The sequence below is a fragment of the Pyxicephalus adspersus genome, chromosome 4 (genome assembly GCF_032062135.1).
Source record: "Pyxicephalus adspersus chromosome 4, UCB_Pads_2.0, whole genome shotgun sequence".
NCBI classification, from domain to species: Eukaryota; Metazoa; Chordata; class Amphibia; order Anura; family Pyxicephalidae; genus Pyxicephalus; species Pyxicephalus adspersus.
In genome coordinates, this window is record NC_092861.1 from 111,071,345 (window position 1) to 111,094,619 (window position 23,275).

The 23,275-nt window shown below is 35.2% G+C and overlaps 1 protein-coding gene across 1 annotated transcript in view; it reads left to right on the forward strand.

The window, feature by feature from the left end:
• The window catches only part of ESR1 (estrogen receptor 1), an 89,553-nt gene extending 66,278 nt beyond the window's left edge, over positions 1–23,275 (forward strand). Inside the window, exons 5-8 of the mRNA XM_072409292.1 lie at positions 3,561–3,699; positions 12,446–12,579; positions 14,977–15,160; positions 16,793–23,275. Coding sequence (XP_072265393.1) covers positions 3,561–3,699; positions 12,446–12,579; positions 14,977–15,160; positions 16,793–17,021 — 686 coding nt within the window. The 3' untranslated portion in view covers positions 17,022–23,275. The remainder of the gene's footprint in view (positions 1–3,560; positions 3,700–12,445; positions 12,580–14,976; positions 15,161–16,792) is intronic.

Consider the following 23,275-nt stretch of genomic DNA (forward strand, 5'->3'; position numbering starts at 1 on the left):
CAGAAAAAAACTTTTTTTATATACACCAATGTAATTTCTTAAAACATATCTATATGCTTGTAAATTTTCCAGATTATAAAGACTCTAGTATCTATAAATCTTAAAAAAAAAAAAAAAAAAAAGACTAGTATTTTAAAAAATGTACCTAAGTAGGGAGCTGGTTTATATACTCCTTTTAAAATTTTGCTGTCTATCCTGTCAGTTTAGGAACCTAAGATCTATCCTATTAGTCTTAGGAACCTTAAAATGCAGTGAATGTGGAGCACTTGGATAATACAAGCAGCACAACAGCTTCTTGTCAGATGTATTATGATATTAATTTAAGTGTGCTTAAATTGAATGAATGAAATAAATGAAACAAAGCCATCAAACAAGCCATCTCTGCCTGGCTGCCATGACATAACGTATTTTGATATTCACCCTTACAGTATATTATGTGCTTTTTTTTTTTTAGTTTCTAAGAAAATGTTTATTCCTAGCTAGCCATGTGCGGCCTCTGGAGGATTTTTAAAGAAATGCAGCGTCCTCCTTTGTCAATATCGTCAACTTAGAAGTGTGAACCTATGAGTAGGATAAAAGTACTAATTGCAGCCTTTCTTACCCTTTGTTCATCTTGCCATTTTATACTGCATTTCCAGGGAGAAATTCATAATAAGCACATTTCCTCTCCAGTATATCACAGTATTTCTCAACGTCTACAATTTATGGATCTGGCTTGTACAGGTCTAGGTATATTCTCCAGAGGGAGTAGTATACTGAGAATGTTACAGGGACCGCTGGTAGAAGGGTAAATATATTCCTGCCAAATGCATTTATTAGATGTTTCAATGGATGCAGTAGGACCATTTTACTTTAGGTAATTCAGGAATTCCTATTACAGGTAGTCCCCGAGTTAAGGACATCCAACATACGGACGACTCCTAGATATGAACGGGGCTTCCCTGCTTGTTCATGTGCAGGACAGAGGCTTGATGGGGAGAAGTGGCCGTTTGCATGACTTGAACAAGAAGTGTTTTTTCTGTTCGGCAACCTCTTGTAACTCTTTCATGACCAAGACAAACTCTGCAGTTGTTTCTTTTTGCATATCAAAGCACAGCTTAAGTTAATGAATGTCCAGGCTCCATAAAGTATTTTTTTTTCTTTGTTTTTTTGCTTTGTGATTGGCTCACAGTGAGGACTTTATACAGTAACTGACACCACACTGCCTAATATGTTGAGACAAACATCTGTCCTAATTTAATTTATTAAAATAATACCGCAATAATGTTCTGACTTACATTCAAATTCAACATAAGAACAAACCTACAGTCCCTATATTGTATGTAACCCGGGGACTACCTGTGTTCTAATATTGTTTGTAATATAGATATTCTAATATAGAGAAGCATCACTCTCTACCCAAATATATAAGTATTTGTCTGACTTGTTTAATGTTTGGATTGAGTTTTTTTTGGTAATTTGGATACTGTACAGATGTTTCAATCAATGCTAATCAATAATTTTTGCAGAAATACTAAATCAGTTCTAGGACTTCTATACAAGGCTTTATGTATCTATAGCTGTAGGTCCAACATTTTAACTTGAACTCATGTCCAGTTTATGTAAACTAAAGTGTTTTCTGAGCACATTAAACAAAAACAATCATCTCTGTGTCTATAAGCATTATGAATAAATGTATTTTAATGTTCACAATACAGGCTTTATATTTTTCTTATGAGAACCTGGTGTGTGCCAGCCATGTAAAAATAGGAGCATAACCCACAGATATTTGTAAGTTATCGGAATGTCTGAAACCAGGCTCTAGAGTAGGTATTGTGATTTTTAAAGGACACTTGTTAGCAGAGATTATTTGTCTTTTCAACACACTTAAAATCAGCTTAAATCAGCTAGAGAGGTCAATAATATTTTCCTTGATAGTCCGTTTACTGTTCTTTTATTAGGGATATGTAAATAGTTCAATATCTATAGTGTGTGCACAGGTGCATATCAAGGATGTTTAAAATGATTTTTGAAAGGTCTTTAGTACAATGATTTAAATAAAACATTACCAATCATAATATAGAGATGATACACTTTCCATCAAAGATGAAATATCCAGAAAACCTAGAATGGATCTGGTCCGGGATTGAAATCATTTTTTTCTGGGTTTTCTGGATCACCCAGGTTCACTGATGAAAGTGTATCTTTTCCAGCCTTGGAGAGCTTTAATAAATCAGACTAAATGTCTTCAGAAACTCAAAGCAAAGATGCCAAACATGCTTCCTAAGCTGAGACAGATAGTGCTTACACATACAGTAACAATTGCTGTCTACTAGCTTTTGGATTACTACCTTTTACAGAATTGAAAACAGAACAGTAATATATTTGGAATAGAGAGAAATTAATTCAGCAGATATGTCGAAAATTAGCCAGATTGCTCTCCTGATGGAATGCAAACGTTCCCCTCAATTATAATCAGAAAAAGGAATCAAGCACATTTCTTGTTGTTTCTCAGTTTAGGTTTAGGGTAACCACAAAGAGCAAACAATTTCAGCCTCATCTCATAGCTGATGAATATTAAAGTACGCAGTGACTAGCCATTTAAGAAACACATAGAAAAACATCAGAATACTTTGTTATGGTCATCAATTAAAGTAGGCTTTATAAATACAAATATCTCCATCTTTTAAAGGTAGCAGTGGCAACTGTCTGAACATGGCAATCTTTAGCTGAACAACTTTTTTTTTATAAATGAGAAAAATAAAATGTTAAGCAAGAAAATGTTTTTATTTTCTGGTGAACAGCTTGAATTTCCCTTTAGGACCCCATATATATAATTCTACACGTATACATTGTACACATTAACCTCCACTTAGCTCCTCCAGCTAGTATTTCATTGACAACATGAAACATGCATGTGTGATAGTAAAAAGAAAAAAAATAGATAAAATTTTATTTTAGACAAAAATGTATTTTATGATTAAACACATGTTTAGCTAATGCCAGCTAGGCGTACATTTTTTCAGTATTAATTTCTTTGCTATTGTCAGGCAAGAAATATTGCCTAGGAATTCTGAGCATATAATGCATAGGAATTCTGAGCATAGAATAACACAATTGCAAACATAACACATCCGCTATAAACTATTGTTACTGCATTGTCAGATATACACACATTTTCAATCATTTGTTACAAAAAAATGTTCTTGGGCAGTGAGTCCACTATCCATTGGAAGGAGCATTGTGGAAAGGAGCCCCAAGCACTTACTCATTTGTGCCCTCAATACTCTGGTTCATAATAATCACTATAATTCTTGATAAAGAGAAAAAGACAAGTGCTAGGAACTGTTTACATGTGGATACTTTCTAAGATCTGTATTTAGATGTTCACCATTTGTAGAACCTAAAAGGCAACATTTTTTCTGTTATGCTTTTCAAAAACAATATCCTATTTGCTCATTGTAGAAAAGAATTATATAAATGCTTTAAACAAATCAAATCTGATGAATTGATAGAACTAAAGCAATTCTATAAAAATCAATAAACTGGTTAATAATACTGATTAATTAAATTTGTTTCAGGTTTTGTTGACTTAACCCTCCATGACCAAGTACATCTCTTGGAATGCGCTTGGCTTGAAATCCTTATGGTGGGTTTAATCTGGCGATCTGTGGATTATCCAGGAAAACTTTCATTTGCACCTAATCTTCTATTGGACAAGTAAGTATTTGCTTTATTTTTGATTTAGCAACAAATATGGGAAATAAATGTTTTCTTATGAAGATGAATGATAGAGCTGGTTTATAATGTGGAATTTTAGGGCCAATCAAACACACATTTCAAGATGTCTGGATTTTACTTTTAACACATATCTAAATATAAATTGTATATTTGTTTATTATACAAATACAAATCATATATTATACGAGAAGGATTTATTTACTTTATAAATAAAATACTAAGATTTATTTCTATGCATGCAGCTTTTCCATACACATGTACACATCACAATTTACTCTTACTCACCAACCTATAGAGATCTTTTCTTGAAACCTGCTTTTTCTGCTACCATGTTACAAAAACAGTTGTTATAATAAAAAGAAATCCATATGTGCATGATTTATGTATACACATCATACCTATTCCAAAGAAGTTATTAGAATCCCTATCACAAATAAATAAACAGGTAAATACATCAAATAGGACTTCTAGGAAATGTATTACTGTGCCACTGCAAATAGAAACACACATGCACGTGTATTTAATTTGTTTGATTGAATTGATGATGAATTTGTTTAATCCAAAATTGATTTTATCAGAGACTGCTTCAATACAGCAACATATCTTTACCTTTTTTTTTTACCTCCATTGTAAAACCACATAGATAGCCGCTCCCCACTCCATTGCAAACTACTGTACATCAGGGAGCAGAAACACATTCCTCCCAAAGTAACTGTCCAGGTAAATGCAACTTCTAGAATGCAACGTCACTTTCTGGAACTGCTCTCTGATCTTCTGTTGTTGCATAAAAAAAAATTGCCCCTAACTGCTCTCATTCACTTGTCTGAAATGGCACAGTAAGGGAATGGTTGTGGTATAGACAGATTCGCAAGTACCGTGTTTCCCCGAAAATAAGACCTACCCCGAAAATAAGACCTAGCACTTTTCCCCTCAACCTGCCCTAATATAAGACCTACCCCGAAAATAAGACCTAGTAGAAAAAGAAAAAAAAAAATACTCACCGAGCGGGAGACAGCGGGCGTACACACTCCGGAGCCGCACAAGCCGATGCTTGCCTTGTAGTTCCGGCTCCTGTCACAGGCGGAGTGATATTACATGCACTTCGCCTGTCAGAAGCCAGGAACTCGGCTCGCGTCTTCTGATAAGGTAAGTTTTTTTTTTTATTTTAACCAGCACAATTACGGTATAAAAATAAAAAAATAAAATAAAAATGTGAGCAATCATTGCCCCAGCCACATTTTGTGCTGATTTTAGGTTTGTAAGGACAAGCTGGCTGATTTAATACAGTAACAGTGCAAGAAGAGAAATGCTGAATTCAGTAACCAATACCGGTAGCAATGAATCAATGAAGAGTTTAATTTACAATTGGGTCACCATATAAAACTCTCAAATGTACATTGTTCTACATGAATATGGTAAGTGTTTTTTTTCATTAAAAAAAGTATATAAGACCTACCCTGAAAATAAGACCTAGTGTGTTTTTGGAAGCCCAAAAAAATATAAGACAGTGTCTTATTTTCGGGGAAACACGATAGTAAGATATTATCAAATTATAAACAAACTGTTGAGTTATAAAACCTACAGAGTTATGAAGAGAATGGTATGTTACAAAGGTTTCCTTAAATCTGCCAATGTAATGCAAAGTGCAGAGATTCAGTTCAAGCATTGAAGTTAGGCATTGCCATGCCAGACATTGTGACTGATGTCATATGGATAGAAACGGGAAACTTTTTAAAAAGCATCAATCTACTGAGCACCAATGTCCCTGCACTCTCTGCATCAAATCAGTCCTCAAGCACCATCCATCTAAAACGCTTTCCACATGCTGAACATTCTGAATGGTGTAGACAGTTGCATAGAATGATTGATGTTTAAAGCATTTAACTGAAACAAATAGTTAGACATTAGCAATAAAACACAGAGAGACAAGCATTAGTACATTTCTATTGTAAATGTAGGCAATATTTATCATCACCAACATTGAAAGCTTTACTACTCAAAATTCCCCCAGGTTTTATTAATTGTGTAACCTGTGCATGTAGTATTTGTTCTTTAGTAGGCTGAACCATTAAAGTCTTTCATATTTGGATATTCCAATACCTTTAATCTTCTCATATGCATTGTACCTAAGTGAACATTTTAGAGAGGATTGCAAACAGGCAGGCAAGCTTATTGCTTGCAGAAGAGACATGCCAGGTCCCTGCCATAAAGAACCTGCCTGCTCATAATTTATACATTTTCAAGTTTGTGTTTTATTTTAAGGCCCTACTTGACTGCAAGATTACATTTTGGACATGTGTGGTGAATGGAGCTTGTTATATATACACTATACAAGTTCACATTGGGAAGCTTGGGAAGTGCCGTCTGTATGGGGTTGCATCCCTGAATCCACTGGATTGCCCCCGGCAATTATTTGCATTGTGTGCACTTTGCAACCCTGTATTGGTTGAAGGGGAATTCTTCTGAATTGTAGCAGTTCGACAAGGCAGTGAAAATGGGCATGAAAATCATATACAGTAAATAGAGCCTGGGAAACCTGAAATAATGTATGGTTAGTCTAATGGCAACAAGTGTTATGTCTTAAGAAACATTTAGGAAACTTTTAGACAGTTAGAACAGTTCCAGTAAACACAACTGCTTTCTAGTAATGTTAGAATGTGCAAATTGTTGTGTATAGTTTTAAATCCTCATAAATTTGAATTATGAGAAATATATAGCATTTTTTAGGTTTCCTTGAAGCTGTTGTGAGACAGGATTTATTACCTTTGAACCCTACCCTAAAAGTATTTTGCTGTTTGGTGCCACCACCATGACCTAATAATTAGTTTTCATATACACAGGTGCATAAGTAGATGTTATTTTGGGAAGACATAAGAGATAACCAAAGGTCAATTACAATATTAAATTCAGCAGAACAAATACCATGGAAATCTACTCATCAACACCATTTGGCCCAAAAATAAACTCTTTAGCTGTTACCCTTTATCTCACAGGTACACTTTCCCTTCCTAATAAGACATGCTTATATAAAAAGACTATGGCATTTCAATCTAAATCAGATATTCTTATTACAGTCTATATTTTGCACAAGGAGAAGATTCATGCTAATCCATGCCACATAGATGCCATAATACTACAATAATTGCTATTTCATATAACAGTTAACCCAACAATGCATGATAAAAAATTTAAACCACCTGCCAAATATTGTGCAACTAAATAGCTCTGATCTGTTAAGACATGCCTGACTTTTTTCCATAGTGCATTATTTAATTGATGTAAATAAAAAACACGAGTGATCAGACTTATGCATTGTAGGTGCTATCGATAGGTGGTGGACAGGGGTCTGCATAGGCAGTCTGAATGGTTTGCGGCTATTTATCTATGTACCTAATGTATAGACAGCAAGTTATGATACACTCCCGTGTTCTAAAGCCTTTCTCATGGCCAGCATTAAGTCCAACAGTAGCTCTTCTGTGTGTTTGGACCAGATGGGATAACCTCCTCTTCCCCACAATCCCTATACACCCATCAATGAGCCTTAGGGCCCCTGACCCTGTTATCTGTCAAATGTCATTGTAACAAAATAATACATAAATATTATATACTTCCCCTGTCAGTGGTTTTATTGTTTTGGCTGATCAGTTTATATGTAAAACATGACAAGAAAAAATGTAGTTTTGATGAAAGATGCATACCAGACTGGCTGGTTTATTATTTCTTTCATGTGACATTTTTATTAGATAGAAAAGTTTTTTTTAGTTTATAGCTTTTTGGTGAAACTCAACAGAAAAGAACACTTTAAGGTTTCAGAGAAATCATTGTTTTAGATGGTTTTAGTATTTGACCTAATGTAAACTATCCACAGTATATGTTGTGATGAATTAATGTCAAACACACGTGTTCAGACTTCCATTCCAATGTCAGGGCTTTCTGCCCTACTTAAATAAGCAAGCTTCATGGTTGTTTCCTCTAAGGCAGTGGTGCCCAGCCATTTTGCATCTAGGGGCCGCTGTTGACATTGAGATAAAACTTGTGGGCTACGGTGCAAATAAACATTAATGATGTTTAAAACTATAATAGTTTAAATTTAAATTGAAATAAATTGAAATGTTTCGACTTACTGTAACATACATGCACCAAATAAAAGACATGACAATTCAGATTCAGCACTCACCATTTTATGCTCATTTTATTAATGAAAGATACAAAACTAAATCTATCATACAGTGCCGACTGGTCATTTATTGTTTCCCATTCACCCTTTGTGTGCCAAAGAGCAGAAACTGCACCATACAATGCATCCTGCTAGTTATAGGGGGCCACTAACCATCTTTGTACCCCAAAATGTCTGCAATGGATTCTTTCAGAGGAATGTAATTCATGTGACGGATAGCAAGGGGTACATGTTCCTACTTCTACATCTTCAGGTCCCTACAGCTCCCCGTTCTTGAGAAATTAGGGTTCACAGAAGGTAAGTGGCCAGATGTATGACCACATACACATACATGTATAGTTTTTGTTATCTTGTGATGGCACCGTAGAAATAAAATGTTAGGGGGAGTTAGCCAGAAGAGTCCCCCATGTATCCCACATTTTGATATACCTACAGCTCCCCATTCAAGGGAAATTGGGGTTCAAAGAACATAGGCGGACATTTATATGTGACAGGGCACCATGGTATGGCAGGAGTGATACATTTTAGGGGAGAGGGGTTCACAAGAGTCCCCCACTTATCTCACGTTTCCTTTTCTTTACTGTTAAAGAGAAATTGGAGTTCACAGAAGGTAAATGGCCAGCTATGTGTGACAGGGTAGCAAAGTATGACAGGTATATTTTTTTCTATCTTGTGATGGGCCATAGTGATGTAAGTTTAGAAGGTCACAGTACATTTTCCTTTTCTTACAGAGAAATTGGGGTTCATAGAGAGTAAAGAGATAGCTATATTTGACAGGGTAGCATGATATGATGGGGATAAGATTTAATGGGGGGGGGGGAGGTCAAAAGGAGTTTCCTAATGGCTCCCACATTTCTAGTTGCCAACATCCCTCTGTTCCAGGGAAATTGGGGTTCACAGGAGGTAAGTGACCAGCCATTTGTAACAAGCACCCCCCAGCTGCTCAGTCCCTCACACCGTAGTGCCTGCAAATTTGACTCCAGGTGACAGTGAGCAGTACTGAGCTTCTCCCCAAGACAAGGTTCCATGGCAAGAGGAAGGGGTAACCGCACCGCAACCTCACGGCCAACCTAAAACAACCTTAAAGTTTTATGAACGAGCAGGTTTATATTTGGGGCACCACAGCACAGAGCGAATTGACAGTACCCTAATGATTATTGCCATGGAAGTGGCCCCTGGGGGTCTCTAACATGCAAACTCAACTTGAGGACCCAGGTCTTGAAATACCCCCCCCCCCCCAGGTAATGTGAAAATATCTATGATTGTTATTAGGATTTTATACCTGTGTCCCCGTATCTGGCAACTTGCTATGTTTAGGGGCTGAAATTTGGTTTAGTAGCAGCTCTCTGGGTTCCCTATGTACCCTGAAAAATTCACAATTTTATGACACTGGGTATAGGAGACATGAAGGTTTTCACATGGGGATAATGACAGCTGCATGGACACAGCTCTCATGTTGCTGCAGCTGGGACTATCTCACAATGAGCGGGAAGCAACCACAGCTGATTGCCAGGACTATAGTACACGCCCACCCTCAGGGAACTCACACTGAGCATGCTCAGGAAGTTCCCTCTCCTGGCAGCACAATCTCATAGAGAAACAGGAGATGCATGCACCTCATTTCCCCGCAGGACAATGAGCAGAGAGAGCAGAAAGGGAACAGAGCGCCAGATGCAGGCAGATCGCTGGGCCATAGGTTGGGCACCCTTGCTCTAAGGGCATCAAAGTCATCAAAGCTTGAAAAAAAAACACAAATTTATCCTCCTGTCTTTCTCTCTCTGACACTCTTCAGAATTATTTTCCAACTTCCCCCATTACTTTCAGTTTAGGCAGTTACCTTTCAAAGTGAATGACTGTTTTGCAAAGGATAATTCACTTGGCTTGGTGAATGTAGTGAAAATTCACTTTGCAAAGGACACCCAAGAAACATTCATGTGACTAGCCTAAACTCCTTTAGCAACTCAGCTATAGGATATTCCACACATTATTCTTCTGTATATATATTGAGTTGGAGTTATTTTTACTATGTATGTATAATTGTAATTTTAAGACACATTTTAAGGTGACAACTCAACCAAACCAAAAACGAGTATTACAAAAAGATGCATGGTACTTGAAAGTATGAGCAGAATTCCTACCATGAATTGCCTACTTCAGTAACTTTTCTCTCCACTGACCCCTGACACTGGGGCATGTTCCCTCACTGACCACAGATGCTAATTTTTACATCTCTGATTTAACTTGTAATATGTACCCAATGTATTTAACCAGACAACTATACATATATAAAAGTAGTTATGGCTTCACGAACCCCTTTTATTAAAGGTACAGTAAAACAATTGATGCATGAATGAATCAAAGTTATAGTTAATAGTTGCAGGTATGGTAGGGGGTAACTGGGGAACCTTGCTTAGCAGCAAGACATAGTTTAGTGCCAGAAGTCAGAAAACAACCTCAGGCTGCATAATCTTATCTATACACAATAAAATAAGCCAGTGGAGGGAATTAGTTTAAAAAAGGCAACATTAGTAGAGAGACGGGAGTCCTGCTGCTTACAAGTGGATTGTAAAAGGTAGGGCATGCCTTTATGCTTTTACACAAGTGAGGTCTAAAGCAGGGGACCACTTTTCATTTAAAATGTAAAACTTAAAAAAAAACACACACACACAAGGCAATAAATATTTTTTGCTCTAAGTCATGTTTCGCTTTACTTTATTATTTTGTACCCATTATGGAATTCCTAACAAAGACAGTGTATCTGTTTAAGATTTATATTTCCTTTGTAACATACAGTAGACGTTGGGAAATGTCTTTATTAAAGGGGGTTAAAGAAACATGGCAAGACGCTTTATAAACTTCATTAATGCTAGAATAACTGTTATTTTGAAATCTACATTTTATAGCAGAAAGCTTGGTCACAGTAGGTGAACTACAACAATGAACCTTGGAGCAGAAAACATACCCCCTGCCTGAACAGACTTCTTTTTTGGTCAATTACTGGACTGGGAAAATAATGTTTCTCACCTACTAACATCAATTTCTAAGTAGGAAAATTAAAAATGAATCATAAGTCTTTATTCATTCATAGTGAAGTGCCATAGAAGTGACATGGCACTAAGATCTATGTAGGCACACATACAGACCAAAAGTCCAGCAGAAAGTAACTAAATGCAATAAACTATTATATAGTACGAACAATTTAAAAGACTTCTTTATTGCTGTTCTTTTGTATTCTCCCTTAATTTACTCCTTGTGGCAATGCTTACCAGAACAAACAAGGGATGGATCTCCCTAAAAGAATGGTCAGACAGGGTTTACAACCACTAACTGCTCTTTCCAATACAGAGTTTTACATACACTTTGGCTACAGCCTATCATTCCTTCAATTGTGTCTAATAAGAAACCAAATTAGGGTTATGATTTTGAAACAGATTTTCTTTACATTGGGTTTTTTTGTGTATTTTAAACTTTTTTATATATGTATTTAGCAAATGCATACAATTTATGTTTTACAAAAAATGAATTGCCAGAGCATATTGCCAGAGCATGATGGATAGGGTAAAGTGGCAGCACATCTGAGACTTTTTGCTTCCTACCGCCATATGTCTGATTTTTACTTTAGGCTGAGCTGTATTGATAAGGGATGAGTCATCTACTAACAAGTTTCTGCTTGAGCTGCTGAAGTCTGCAAACAGCTGTTTTTTCCCATCAGTTGAGAGCTTCAACTGTTGGATAAAAAACCAACACGTGAAGTTCTTTATAGTTATATCTTTTTATCTTGCAATGCAGGTAGTCCCCAGGTTACATACAAGTTAGAGGCTGTAGGTTTGTTCTTAAGTTGAGTTTTTATGTAAGTCGGAACAGGTACATTATTTAAATAATAAATTAGGACAGATGTTTGTCTCAACATATTTTTAGGCAGCATGGTGTCAGATACTGTATAAAATCCTCACCGTGAGTTAATCACAAACAATGCAATAAAAATTTTTGGAGCCTAGTTAACATTCATTAACTTCGGGAGCAAGCTGTGCTTTGATATGCAAAAAGAAACAACTGCAGGGTTTGTCTTGATCATTAAAGAGTTACAAGAGGTTGCAGAACAGCTCAGCCCTTAAGATCATCCACAACCTCAGCTGTGTTTACCAAAAGTCATGGGTACCGCCCCTCCCCCCATTAAGCCTCCGTCCTGCACACAAGCAAGGGAAGCCTTGTTCATATCTAGGAGTCATCCTTATGTCGGATGTCCTTAACTTGGTGACTACCTGTTGATTGCAGTAGATATGGTTAGCGATTTGTGCAGAATGGTGAGGGAACCCCCCATATAATGCACATACTGTCACTTTTTGTAATATATATGCAACTTTTGCATTGAATCAGGCTGGCCCCAGATTTCATTTATGCAAACTCTAAATATGACACCAAATATTCAACATCATACAACTTAGCATCTGGCTTTGTAGTTAACACAGTTGATTGAAAAAAATGTATTTGCTGTTTCATCTACATATATCAAACATGAATTCAGTTTCTGATTATACCTTTGAACAGGAACCAGGGACGTTGTGTGGAAGGTTTGGTTGAGATTTTTGATATGCTGGTCACCACAGCTACACGTTTTCGGATGATGAGGCTCCATGGGGAAGAGTTTATCTGTTTGAAATCTATCATTCTTCTCAATTCTGGTAAGTATAACAATGTCATTATTGCCTATATCACTAACTCCCAAATAACTGCTGCTATTTCTCATAAAACATGTATGGTGTCTGAATTGTGGGTGTTCAGAGAAGCTTTTGTCAACTTTACCCTAAGTTGCCTGCGTATACTGATTAGGTTCCTTCACCCCCATTTCACAGAGCCATGTAATCCATATAGTAAATTAGTCTGTAAGTATGTCCTGCATCTGCACAATACACTGTTTTTGATTCCAGGGAAATGCTAAGGGACTTCCATGGCTCACTTTAAAATCCTAAAATAAAAAATAAACCTGTTTTTTCATTAAAATCATTAAAACCTTTAAAGTAATTCACGCACCTGTTAGGCAGAGCAATTAACTGAGGCACAAACCTGGAACAATAATTTAGCATGTTTAATTTACATTTATGGTAAACTCAGATCCCCTTATCTGTGTGTTTGAAGTTAGTATTCCAAAGTACTGAAGTCAGATGATAATAGTCAAGCAACTAGCATTTTCAAGAGCAGAAATCAGCAATGGCCACCCCTATGCTTCTCTCAGCTTTTTAAGAAAGTGTACTTTACTTTCCATTGTTTTCATGAAAAGCTTTTCTTTTGGCCCAACTCACCCTTAACTGACAAGCTTCTGCAAATAGTAACCTAGCATTAAGTTTTATATTAGGAACTTTGGCAAAAAAGATCAAGGTATGCCGATTTGATTGCAGATTGCCTTGAGCACGATGGTGCCAATTGCAGGCATTTTTTAATCAGAGGCTTTGGTTTTTTATAATAATTTATGAATTGTTTGCCCAGAAAGCATTCATTGTACTAGGCATAACTAAACAATTTTATAATTCTTTTTTTAACCTATTCTTGACTCTTTTCTTGTATGTCCAGACTTTGTAAACAATCATTTTTAACTAATAAGGACAAAGACACTTCTATAGTAGTTATAAGTTTATTTGTGGATATATCATTCCAAGTCTTGCTGCAAATAGCTATAAACTATAACTAAATTGTAACTAAAAACAATACCAAATGAGGTATCTTGTTTTAAGTATAGACATATTATTAGACCATAAAAATATGTTTTATAAAATAGATGTTCAATTCTTGAAACAGCTTGGGCTGTATTTACCCGCTCCTAGATATGGTGAAGTTAATTGCTTATCTGGACAGTGAACAAAAATGTCAAAGTTTAAAAATATATGTTAAGCAGACATTCCAATGTCCAATTATCCTACAATCTACAGTCAGTGATGAATGAAAATTGAAAGTTTACCATTTGAAAGTTTATCATTAAAAGTTTACCATTCTCCTCAGTGTAAAAGGAAATTTTATATTAGAATATTTTAAATCTATATGCAAATGGCCTGATTTTTGGGAACAGTTTTTCAAATAAAAATAAATTCACAATCACGAGTGAATGTCAGTCTGGAGGAGTGGTAGTTCCAATGTAGATTTAATTTACATACAGACTGTATGTTAATGCCATGTGATGCAGACAATTATTGACTGAAATCCATTGAATGGAAGATTAGGACAGGGACAGATAGGAGATTAGGGCTGGATGATGCTTGAAGTTCTACCACTTGGAAATGAGGAGTTTCTATCACACTAGCCACAGTTTCTAAAAAACTTACATTGAATGTAGAGTATGCAATTTTAGTACAGGAACGAACCCTGTATACTTGTGCAAGCGGCAAGGTTGGAATACAACTTTAGGTGGCAAACCAATATGACAGCAAGAATGCAAAGTCATTTGGAGTGTCCTACATTCATGTTGATTTCATTATATAGCCATTTCCACAGTTCCAGTGGAATCTATGAACGTGTATCTGCCAATGACTTGAGGAATGACTTGAGGAAAGAAATAATCACATACTGAAAGAACCAATATAAACTTTGCTTTTGTCCGTTAGCTTCCTGTGATTAGGACCCATCATTGCTTTGGACTCTTTATGCAGAGTGACTGGTCTTTTGTCCACCCCCTTTCCCACTTAGTTCCCTAAGTCACTGCTATGAGCACAAGGTAATAACTGTGTTTGCAAAATAATTTTGATCAGACAAAGATGAGTTAAATCCTTTGTGGCTAATGATGAAAAAAATGTAAATGAACATTGTTTGCATGATTATCACTTTACATTGTCAGGATTTACTGACTTTAGTGCTTCTTGTATATACTTTTTATCTTACTAATATTGGTTGCTTTTATTATGATCTACTAGGAATCATGAAAGAGTTATTAAAATAAAAAAGATAGTGTAGTTATGTATTTTAGTATTTTAGTTTATATTTCATGTTCAGTTCAGTCTTGGTTAATTATTTAAAATGTTAATAAGCACATTTAATTTAAAATGTTAATAAGCAAATCTCAACATTTACAATTATTGCGTTTTTCATTACAGGTGTATATACCTTCCTGTCTAGTACTTTAGAATCTTTAGAAGACACAGACCAAATCCATTTGATTTTGGACAAAATCATAGATACATTGGTGCATTTTATGGCTAAAACTGGACTGTCACTTCAACAGCAGCAAAGACGACTAGCTCAACTGCTTCTGATACTTTCACATATTAGGCATATGAGGTAAGAAGATCATACCATTGTTTTCTTTAGGGCAATATGTGTATTGTTTTTTTTTTAACACATCATCATCGGAGCTCCCTAGATTAACAAACATATTGTTTACAATACATTAACAGTTTACATACATTAACATGTATGTAAACTGTCATAACTGCCCAACAACTTATCAACAGGTCAGATGCTATATGAGCCACATCGGTGGTGCATTCATTTTTATGTTGCTGATTTATTAACTATTTTTTACTATTTTTGTCTGAAATGTAAAAAAACATGAACTCCAGGAAAACAAACATCACTTTTGCTCTGTTCTGCTTGGTACATAATATTGTCATAGAGGTCATGAATGGCGGAGCTGCCAAGAGAAGTGGCTTCAGGCACCGTTTGTATATCAGGGAGAAAGCCTATAGGAGCCTAAAATAAAGTATTTATTTATTGCTTTGCTCTTTAGACAAAAAGAAGAGTACAAGGGTTAATGTTTGTTTTCCCCAGAGTTCTGTTTTAAAGCCATTTTTCAGAGTTAGAGTTCTGAGAAGTAAATAATAAGATGTCCTTGGCAAAGAAATCGACGTATCGTGCATTAATACTTGGCCCTACCTTATGTCATAAATCTTTTGATTAAATGAAAAACTCCTTTCTGAATACTACAGCTCTAAAAGACTTCCAAAACATACAAGATGGTATATGTGATAAGACAATAATATTTATTGAGCATTAAAGAAATAACCAGAAGAACACAATCATTTATTTTTATGTTTAGGTGGTAACATCTTTTGATTGTTTTGATTTTATTGAAAAAGAGAATGAGTATGAATAGACAAAGCAGATCATTTTTACCTAAAATATTAGTTTAAGACCTTTGCGTGCTTTTGCAAATATGTACATGCAGCAGGTCCACCCCCAGGCTTCCTGCAGAATGCTACAGGGGTTCAAGACCAGGGACCCTGCACAAGGAGAGAAAACAGCTGTGATCAGGCTTTATTCTGGGAAGTGACTGTATAGAGGTAAATTGTATGAATTGTGTTGTGGCAGATTGCTGCGCAGATCTGAAAGTCATACATAAATAACACCAAGATTTAATTAAGAAAAATCTCAGCTCTCAGATGTGGACAATAATTTTTATCCTAAATTTCAGTTTAAAGTATCACAAACAGGCCTCACACTGAAACATTTCCCCAACTACACAGTTATGTGTAATAGTTTTAGTAACAGTATTAAACATTCAGAATTAATGTTAGTGAGGTCACCCATAGTTTACTCATTACACAATTAGACACTAAAAACACAAGCATACGGACCCCAAACATTCAATCTTACCTGCACTTTGCAGTTATCTAATGCTAGTCAGGTTCCCATTACCAAGCACTGCTAAACTTCTATTTTACCCAATTGTGGTAACAACAGTGGAACATGTGTATCAGCATGGCTGCCTTCTGTCTTCATTTATTAAGTTTACATATTCATTAGCTGATGTGACTCATGTCTATTGACAGGAAAATCCCCAGTCAGCCATATCAAATAACTTGTGTAGCATGGCCACGGTTTTACTTTAAAAGTCCTGGCAACATTTTTGTTCAACATGTAATAAAGAACTTTTTCTGCTCTTGTATTAACATATTTTATTTGTTTTTACAGCAATAAAGGGATGGAGCACCTGTATAGCATGAAGTGCAAAAATGTTGTGCCGCTGTATGACTTGCTGTTGGAGATGCTGGATGCACACCGCATGCATTCACCCAAAGATAAATTTGTAACTCAAGAGGAAGACAGTCATAGCCCACTGACTGCTGCTCCCACTACTTCACCCTGCTTGCAGCCTTATTATGTAAATAAGGAGGAAACAAGTTTGCAAAACACATTATGAAAGAATTCTGTTTTACCTTTTTCCTTTTTTTTTTAATTAATTGGTCTTAAATGACCATGCAGTTCCCAGCAGTAATACTACCTACTACCTATAGTCAGTGCACCAATTTAGCTAAATAATGCTGCATATGTAAACACACTCCGACACGCATCTTATATCAGTGATTTCATAGTGCAGGGTTTCATCTCTTCGCAACATATCAAAATAGAAGAGGAGCTATTTGGCTTAAGGGCTCTGTCCATTACAATCAGTGCTTTCTGTGATTTTATTTTTGTACGCTATATCATGTAACTCTGTGCTGCCAAATAGCACAACTACATTTCTACAGCTTTCGATAAAATAGTTTTGAATAGTGTTAAAGTAGCATGGACAATGACTGATGTAAAATCAGTACATACTGTAGTTTCACATGTGCAAGTTTTTATCTAGCACCGCGCATTTACAAATATTCTTTATATGAACACTTCTACAGTTATATTAGTGTATCTAGTTCTCAGTGTTACTGTAGATATCACCGGTGTCATTTCACTTACTGCTTTATACAATTCTCCCCATCATATTCCTATTCATTATCTGTCTTATTAAGTGTTTATCAACCGTTTCCCTGACTATTAATCAATCTGACAAGGGAACAAATTGAATATACATGTTGAGTAGTGTCCGAAGACTATTGAGCACAATTGTTTTACCAATAAATGGTAATCCTTATGACGTCATTAGCCTTGAATAGGCTTAGGAATTGGTGCTTCAACCGAGACCCACTGATTCTTAGAAATCATACTATATGTATAAAAGCTTCCCTTCATTCTGTGTTCACTTTGATTATTAATAAGCCTGTAAATTTTGAATTTTTATAGGCATTCTATTTTGATAATTTACTGATTAAATAGACAAAGGTGGCAATTACTGTAAGTAAACCACATCAGTAAATGGTTGGTCTTTGTTTTTTACTTTAACTGGCAATGTTAAAAATATAGTATGTCTAGATGTGTACCTTATACCATACATTTCATAAATATACACTTTTCTTATTTTTTTATATTGACAATATTATTCCAGGTTGTCAATCAGCCATAATATTGGTCATCCTTTATTTGCACTATAACAAATACCAATTTTACATCCATCAAGTCCACAGGAATGAAACTTTTACAGCCTAATCCATAATTTCTCTATTCAAGTTGCCTTTAGCATGTAAATTGTCTCCGTTTCAGCAAATTGGACCATGTGGTTTTATTTTCTATAAATATGTAGCCCCAAATCCTGGGATGGTCTTGTATGCAAATACAAACATTTCCTGGCCTTGCAGGAAGCTTACTTACCCCTTCTACCTCCTTTACCATTAAATTAGCCTATTGGCCTACCACTATAATTCCACTTCATGACCAATAGAAAGATGTAAGAAGTGGTCCAGCTTAAAAATTGCTAAGGGATGGTCCTAAGGCCAGTTCAGTAAAATGATTGCACTGGTAAATCATACTTGCTAACACTTTTATTTACCTATAGTAAATTTATCCTATCACTATAAATTCTGAATTTTTATATGACCTTGTCTTTTGCACAAAACACAATATATTCTCATTGGATATATTTATTAATTAGAACATCTCTTTTCTTCCTAAAGTATTTTTCTTTTGTATAGCACCAACATATTTCTTAAAAAGTCAGAAAAAAAACATAAAAGCAATCAATCAAAAATATTCAAATCAATCAACAATAATCAACATTTTAAATGTAATATCTGTTAGCATGTAAGGATTTAGGACTTCAGTGTGTGAACTAATAACTGTCAGTCATGGTGATCATATCTAGACTGAAGGTTTAATCACAAACTTTTTCAACTTAAGACAACAATTATACTCAGAACTCACTGGCATAGTGATGATCAACATAGTATTTTTTTTCAAATAAATAATTTAAAAAGGTACTCACAAACATAAAACGTAATCTCCAAATCCTCTAAACACTGTTTACTAATAACAGGCTCCTACCTGCCTGCCTGCCCTGTTCAGCCAATATTGTTCTCTTACTATCCAATAGTTTTCTCTATTAATTATGCTCCTTTTATGTTTAATTCTCATATATAAATATTGCTTCCTAAATTGTTGCTTTATGATAAATTGAAAGTCTCTATTTATTATTATTTTATATCCACCCTTTATACTTCCGTCTTCGTTCTCCTTATAGCACCTTACAGAAGAAAAGAAGGAATTTTACTTAAATCCTTATGTGTCTAGTATTATAACATTTATGAAGTTTCTAACTGAATATACATACGTTTAATACTACAAGTTACCATATTGGAGTAATAGAATTAAAATACTACATTGGTTATGCGTTGTTGCATTGACCCCATAGCCCTTTTTTAAAGCCTGCTAGTAACATTAACTAAGACTCCATATAAAACGGAGCTTTGAAGCTTATTGAGGACGGATTTTTACTTTAATATCCTGTCTGCATTAAGAAAACGTTCTCAGCTTTCTGTTACTCTGTGTCAGCCTTGAGAAGTTTCTTTTACTCCAACTTTCTGTATTAGAGAGACAATGGAAAGGGAGAGGAAAATTCTGCAAATTAAGGGGAAATTCTTTCTTAGGTGGTAGAACAGAACAGGACTCTCCCATGTGACATTAAAGTCCATAAAAAAGCAGATGATTAATTTACAGAAAATATTTCATGCGTGGGACAGATAGTTAGGTTACACCTATACTATCCTAGTGTAAATAAATAAAGTCGCCAACCCTCCCGAATATGTGAAAAATATCTAAAACTCTGAGCTATATGTTGGTGCTATATACATGAAAACAATGAACTCTACTTTAATAACAGCTGACCTTCAAATTCTAACACCCTGTGCTATAAATTGGTTAAATGTGAACCTACAACAATTTGTCAGGATGCCCAGGTACAGCAAATAAATTTAATTAAATACATTTAATAATTATAAGTTTGCAATCACATACATCTCTATTCCTTGGTAAACAAATTTTAACTTACTACCTATTTGTCATTACTAAAACTTTTGCACTACTTAATACCCAATACAGTTCAATTGTTGATTACGTTAAATTGGTATTAAATATACCAAGGGCTGCTCATTTACTTTGTGAGTTTCACTTGAAAGTCCCATGTTAAAAATCCAACTGAACACAAACACATATGACATTAATTTAAATAAGCTTAGCACTCAATTTTCATATCATATAATAGTATTCATATATTTATGTTATTTTAATGTGTGTCTGACACTACGTAGCCGAATGATTTAATTATCTAAAAGTTGCACTATAGTTGAATGTAACATTAGCACTAAATTGGGTTTAAAATCCCAGTAAATGCACTTAAAAATAGACCAAATAAGGATTTCAACCAGAATAAGTTTATCATTTATCTAAAACAAAATATGAATCGGTTTTGTGTATTTTTTGGCATTAAATTTTTGGCAATCTACATTTCGGTAGATGATAATAATAATTTGATCACAAATTAACCTGAGAATTATAAAAGGTGTAGTAGGAATGAGATTAATAATGCCCAACATCACCTAAATTGGGCATTCTCAATTGTTGTTTTCTTTTGTATTTTTAGGAAAAGGACATCCAAAAGTTGCCACTGGATATCATTTCCTTCTTTCATTTTTATGGCCCGCTGATCTGCCTGGCTATGATTTTCATAACATTACTTAAATTGGTCGAATATAACACTGATCTAAAAGTCCACTCTATTACACACAGGCATTAAGGAGGTAGAACAGAGGCAGTATAATCAGAAGAACTTACTTTATGGAAATGTGATCCTTTATCTAAACCTAGGACAGGGTGCAGATGTGAGTCTTACAAAGACATCAAAGTCTCTGACGCTGACAATGAAGATTTTCTGTGGGTCTTGCAAGTGGCTTCAGAACATTACTCACAATTTTGTGGCCAGGAACTATCAGTAATGATGGCTCTGGGTGACAGTTGAGGAGTGATGGCTGTACAGAATGACTTTCTATTTGCCAAGCTATCTCTTCTTTTGGAAGTGAGAACGAGAAGTATAACATGCCATGCTTTGTTGGTATACAAACCTGCTTTTTACAATGAAAAAAAACAGTTTCTTCAGACTTAACTACCCCTACCCTTCCTTTCTAAACCTTGTTATATCTAATATAATGGGCCTTACTTTAGGTGTATTTAATTGAATTGCACATAAATTCAAGCACTAAAATGCAAAGTTTAAACCATTGTAACCATATGGAATCTATCTTCTGTTGGTTTGATATCAGTCAGGTTCTGATTGGTGGCTTTTGATGAGTAATTGTACTTTGATCCTTTCACCTTTCAGTGAATAAGCCTAGTTGTTGTCAATAGCAGTCATCTGACAGACCTAATAGAGCTCCTCAGATATGTAACCTATTTGTATACATTGCATCAATTCTTACATGTCTATGCATTTTGACTGCTGCATTCAAAAGCATTAAACATAATACTGATCATAAAAAATAAAATGAAAAAAAAATATAAAAGTATTGTTCTGGCCACATTGTAGCATAGGTTGCAGTATTATAGTATTTTTATAGAATTTGACATTGCTGCAACACCATTTAAATAGCATATAATGCTAACATGTAATTTTATTCAGTAAAAATGTGTGAATCATGGGTGAAAACATTTATAAATAGATACCATAGGGCTATCTTGCATCCCCTCATTCTTGGTGGATCAATTACTGCAATTGAAACACATGGACCTGGATGATTCTCAAAAGGGAATAATTAAGGGAATGTCCTATTCCCTATTTTAAAAATAGAACCCATTGTGTAGTCATGTATTTTGTGGACTTTACTAGTGTAATTCTACTGGAAACTACCAGTATTGATACCCCCACCACTTGCTTTTGCTGTTGGTGTTGCTGTTGAAAATCTTACCTCGCTGTTTTCAAAAATCTCTAGGAGTTAAGTAAGAGAAAAAAGAGCACCAGTTAGCTGTAAAAACCCAATGATGGTTCAAATCCACTTGTCCACACAAAAAAAAGGTTGGGTACACAAAATGGGTTCACCTAGACACTAGGCACATATTTATAAAGCAGTTCATCGGATATTTCCCAAACATTCACTGTAGGTGGATATTCCAAGTGTATGTATTTTAAATCATAATAATTGACTCATTAGCAGTGAATTTTTGAAAATAGTAAAAGTGAATATGGTTTGAAAAGAGTGAAAGTCACATTAACTGCTTTATAAATATGCTCTTACATGCACTTAAACAGTCAGCCTACCAAAGCTATTTTACATCTGAATTGATGTCAATGATTTAAATTTCTCTCCAGAGCTCCTGTGGACTCCCATAGTGACGTAGCCATTCATCTACTGTAGGCACTAAAAAGGAGCTCTAGACCTTTGTTAAATTTGTCATTTTGTTTCAGCAAGAAGTAGTAGCAGGAATGAGACTTTACACAATCAAGCAGCAGCGCCAAGAACAGGGATATTGTAGCTTATGGGTCTTTAAAAGGTATAAAACAATATGTATTTCAGCCTTACTCATTAAACCAAATTGAGCTTCTAGTTCAAGTCAGCTAAATACATTACAAATCCACAAAAAGTGTACAAAGTCTAGCAGTTTGCACATTGAAAGCAGCCACAATCTGAGTGGAAAATCCTGTCCCCTGCCAGCATGTTAAAATGTACCCTTGCTCAATATGTGAAAGCAGTAGTCTGACATACCCCTGCTGAGTCAGGGCTAAAGAGCTCCAATCAGAAAGGCTCATGCTTTCTTCTGATTGAAGAGCTGTGACTCATCAATGGGCATGCCATGCTTCTGCAGAGAGTCCACTGTTTCCACACAGAGTACAAGGTTGCTGGCTGGGAGCAAGTTTTTTTGCTGCATTCTAAAGAAAAGGAACTGTAGGACATTACACGTTTATGATGCACACATGTCCACTGCAACAATATTACTTGGCCCAACTCAGATTTTACTTTAAATATTAATATATCGATGTCTATAGATTTGTTAGGTAAGAGTTGTATTGTACTTTATGTAATTTGTATACATTTCTTTCATGTGAGGAATAGCACCTTATATATCAGAGATGTCTAGAAAGTCTCTGAGAATGACATTGGACTGTTGAATGTATTTCTAATAATGTGTCAGACCGTTTTTAAATGCCAACATTTTAAATATTGACTAAAAATTACACGTGCAATTATTTGTGCCTTTGTCTTTTTTTTTAATAAGCTTTCACTTAAATGTACCAATTAAAATGTCTATTACTATGACAAA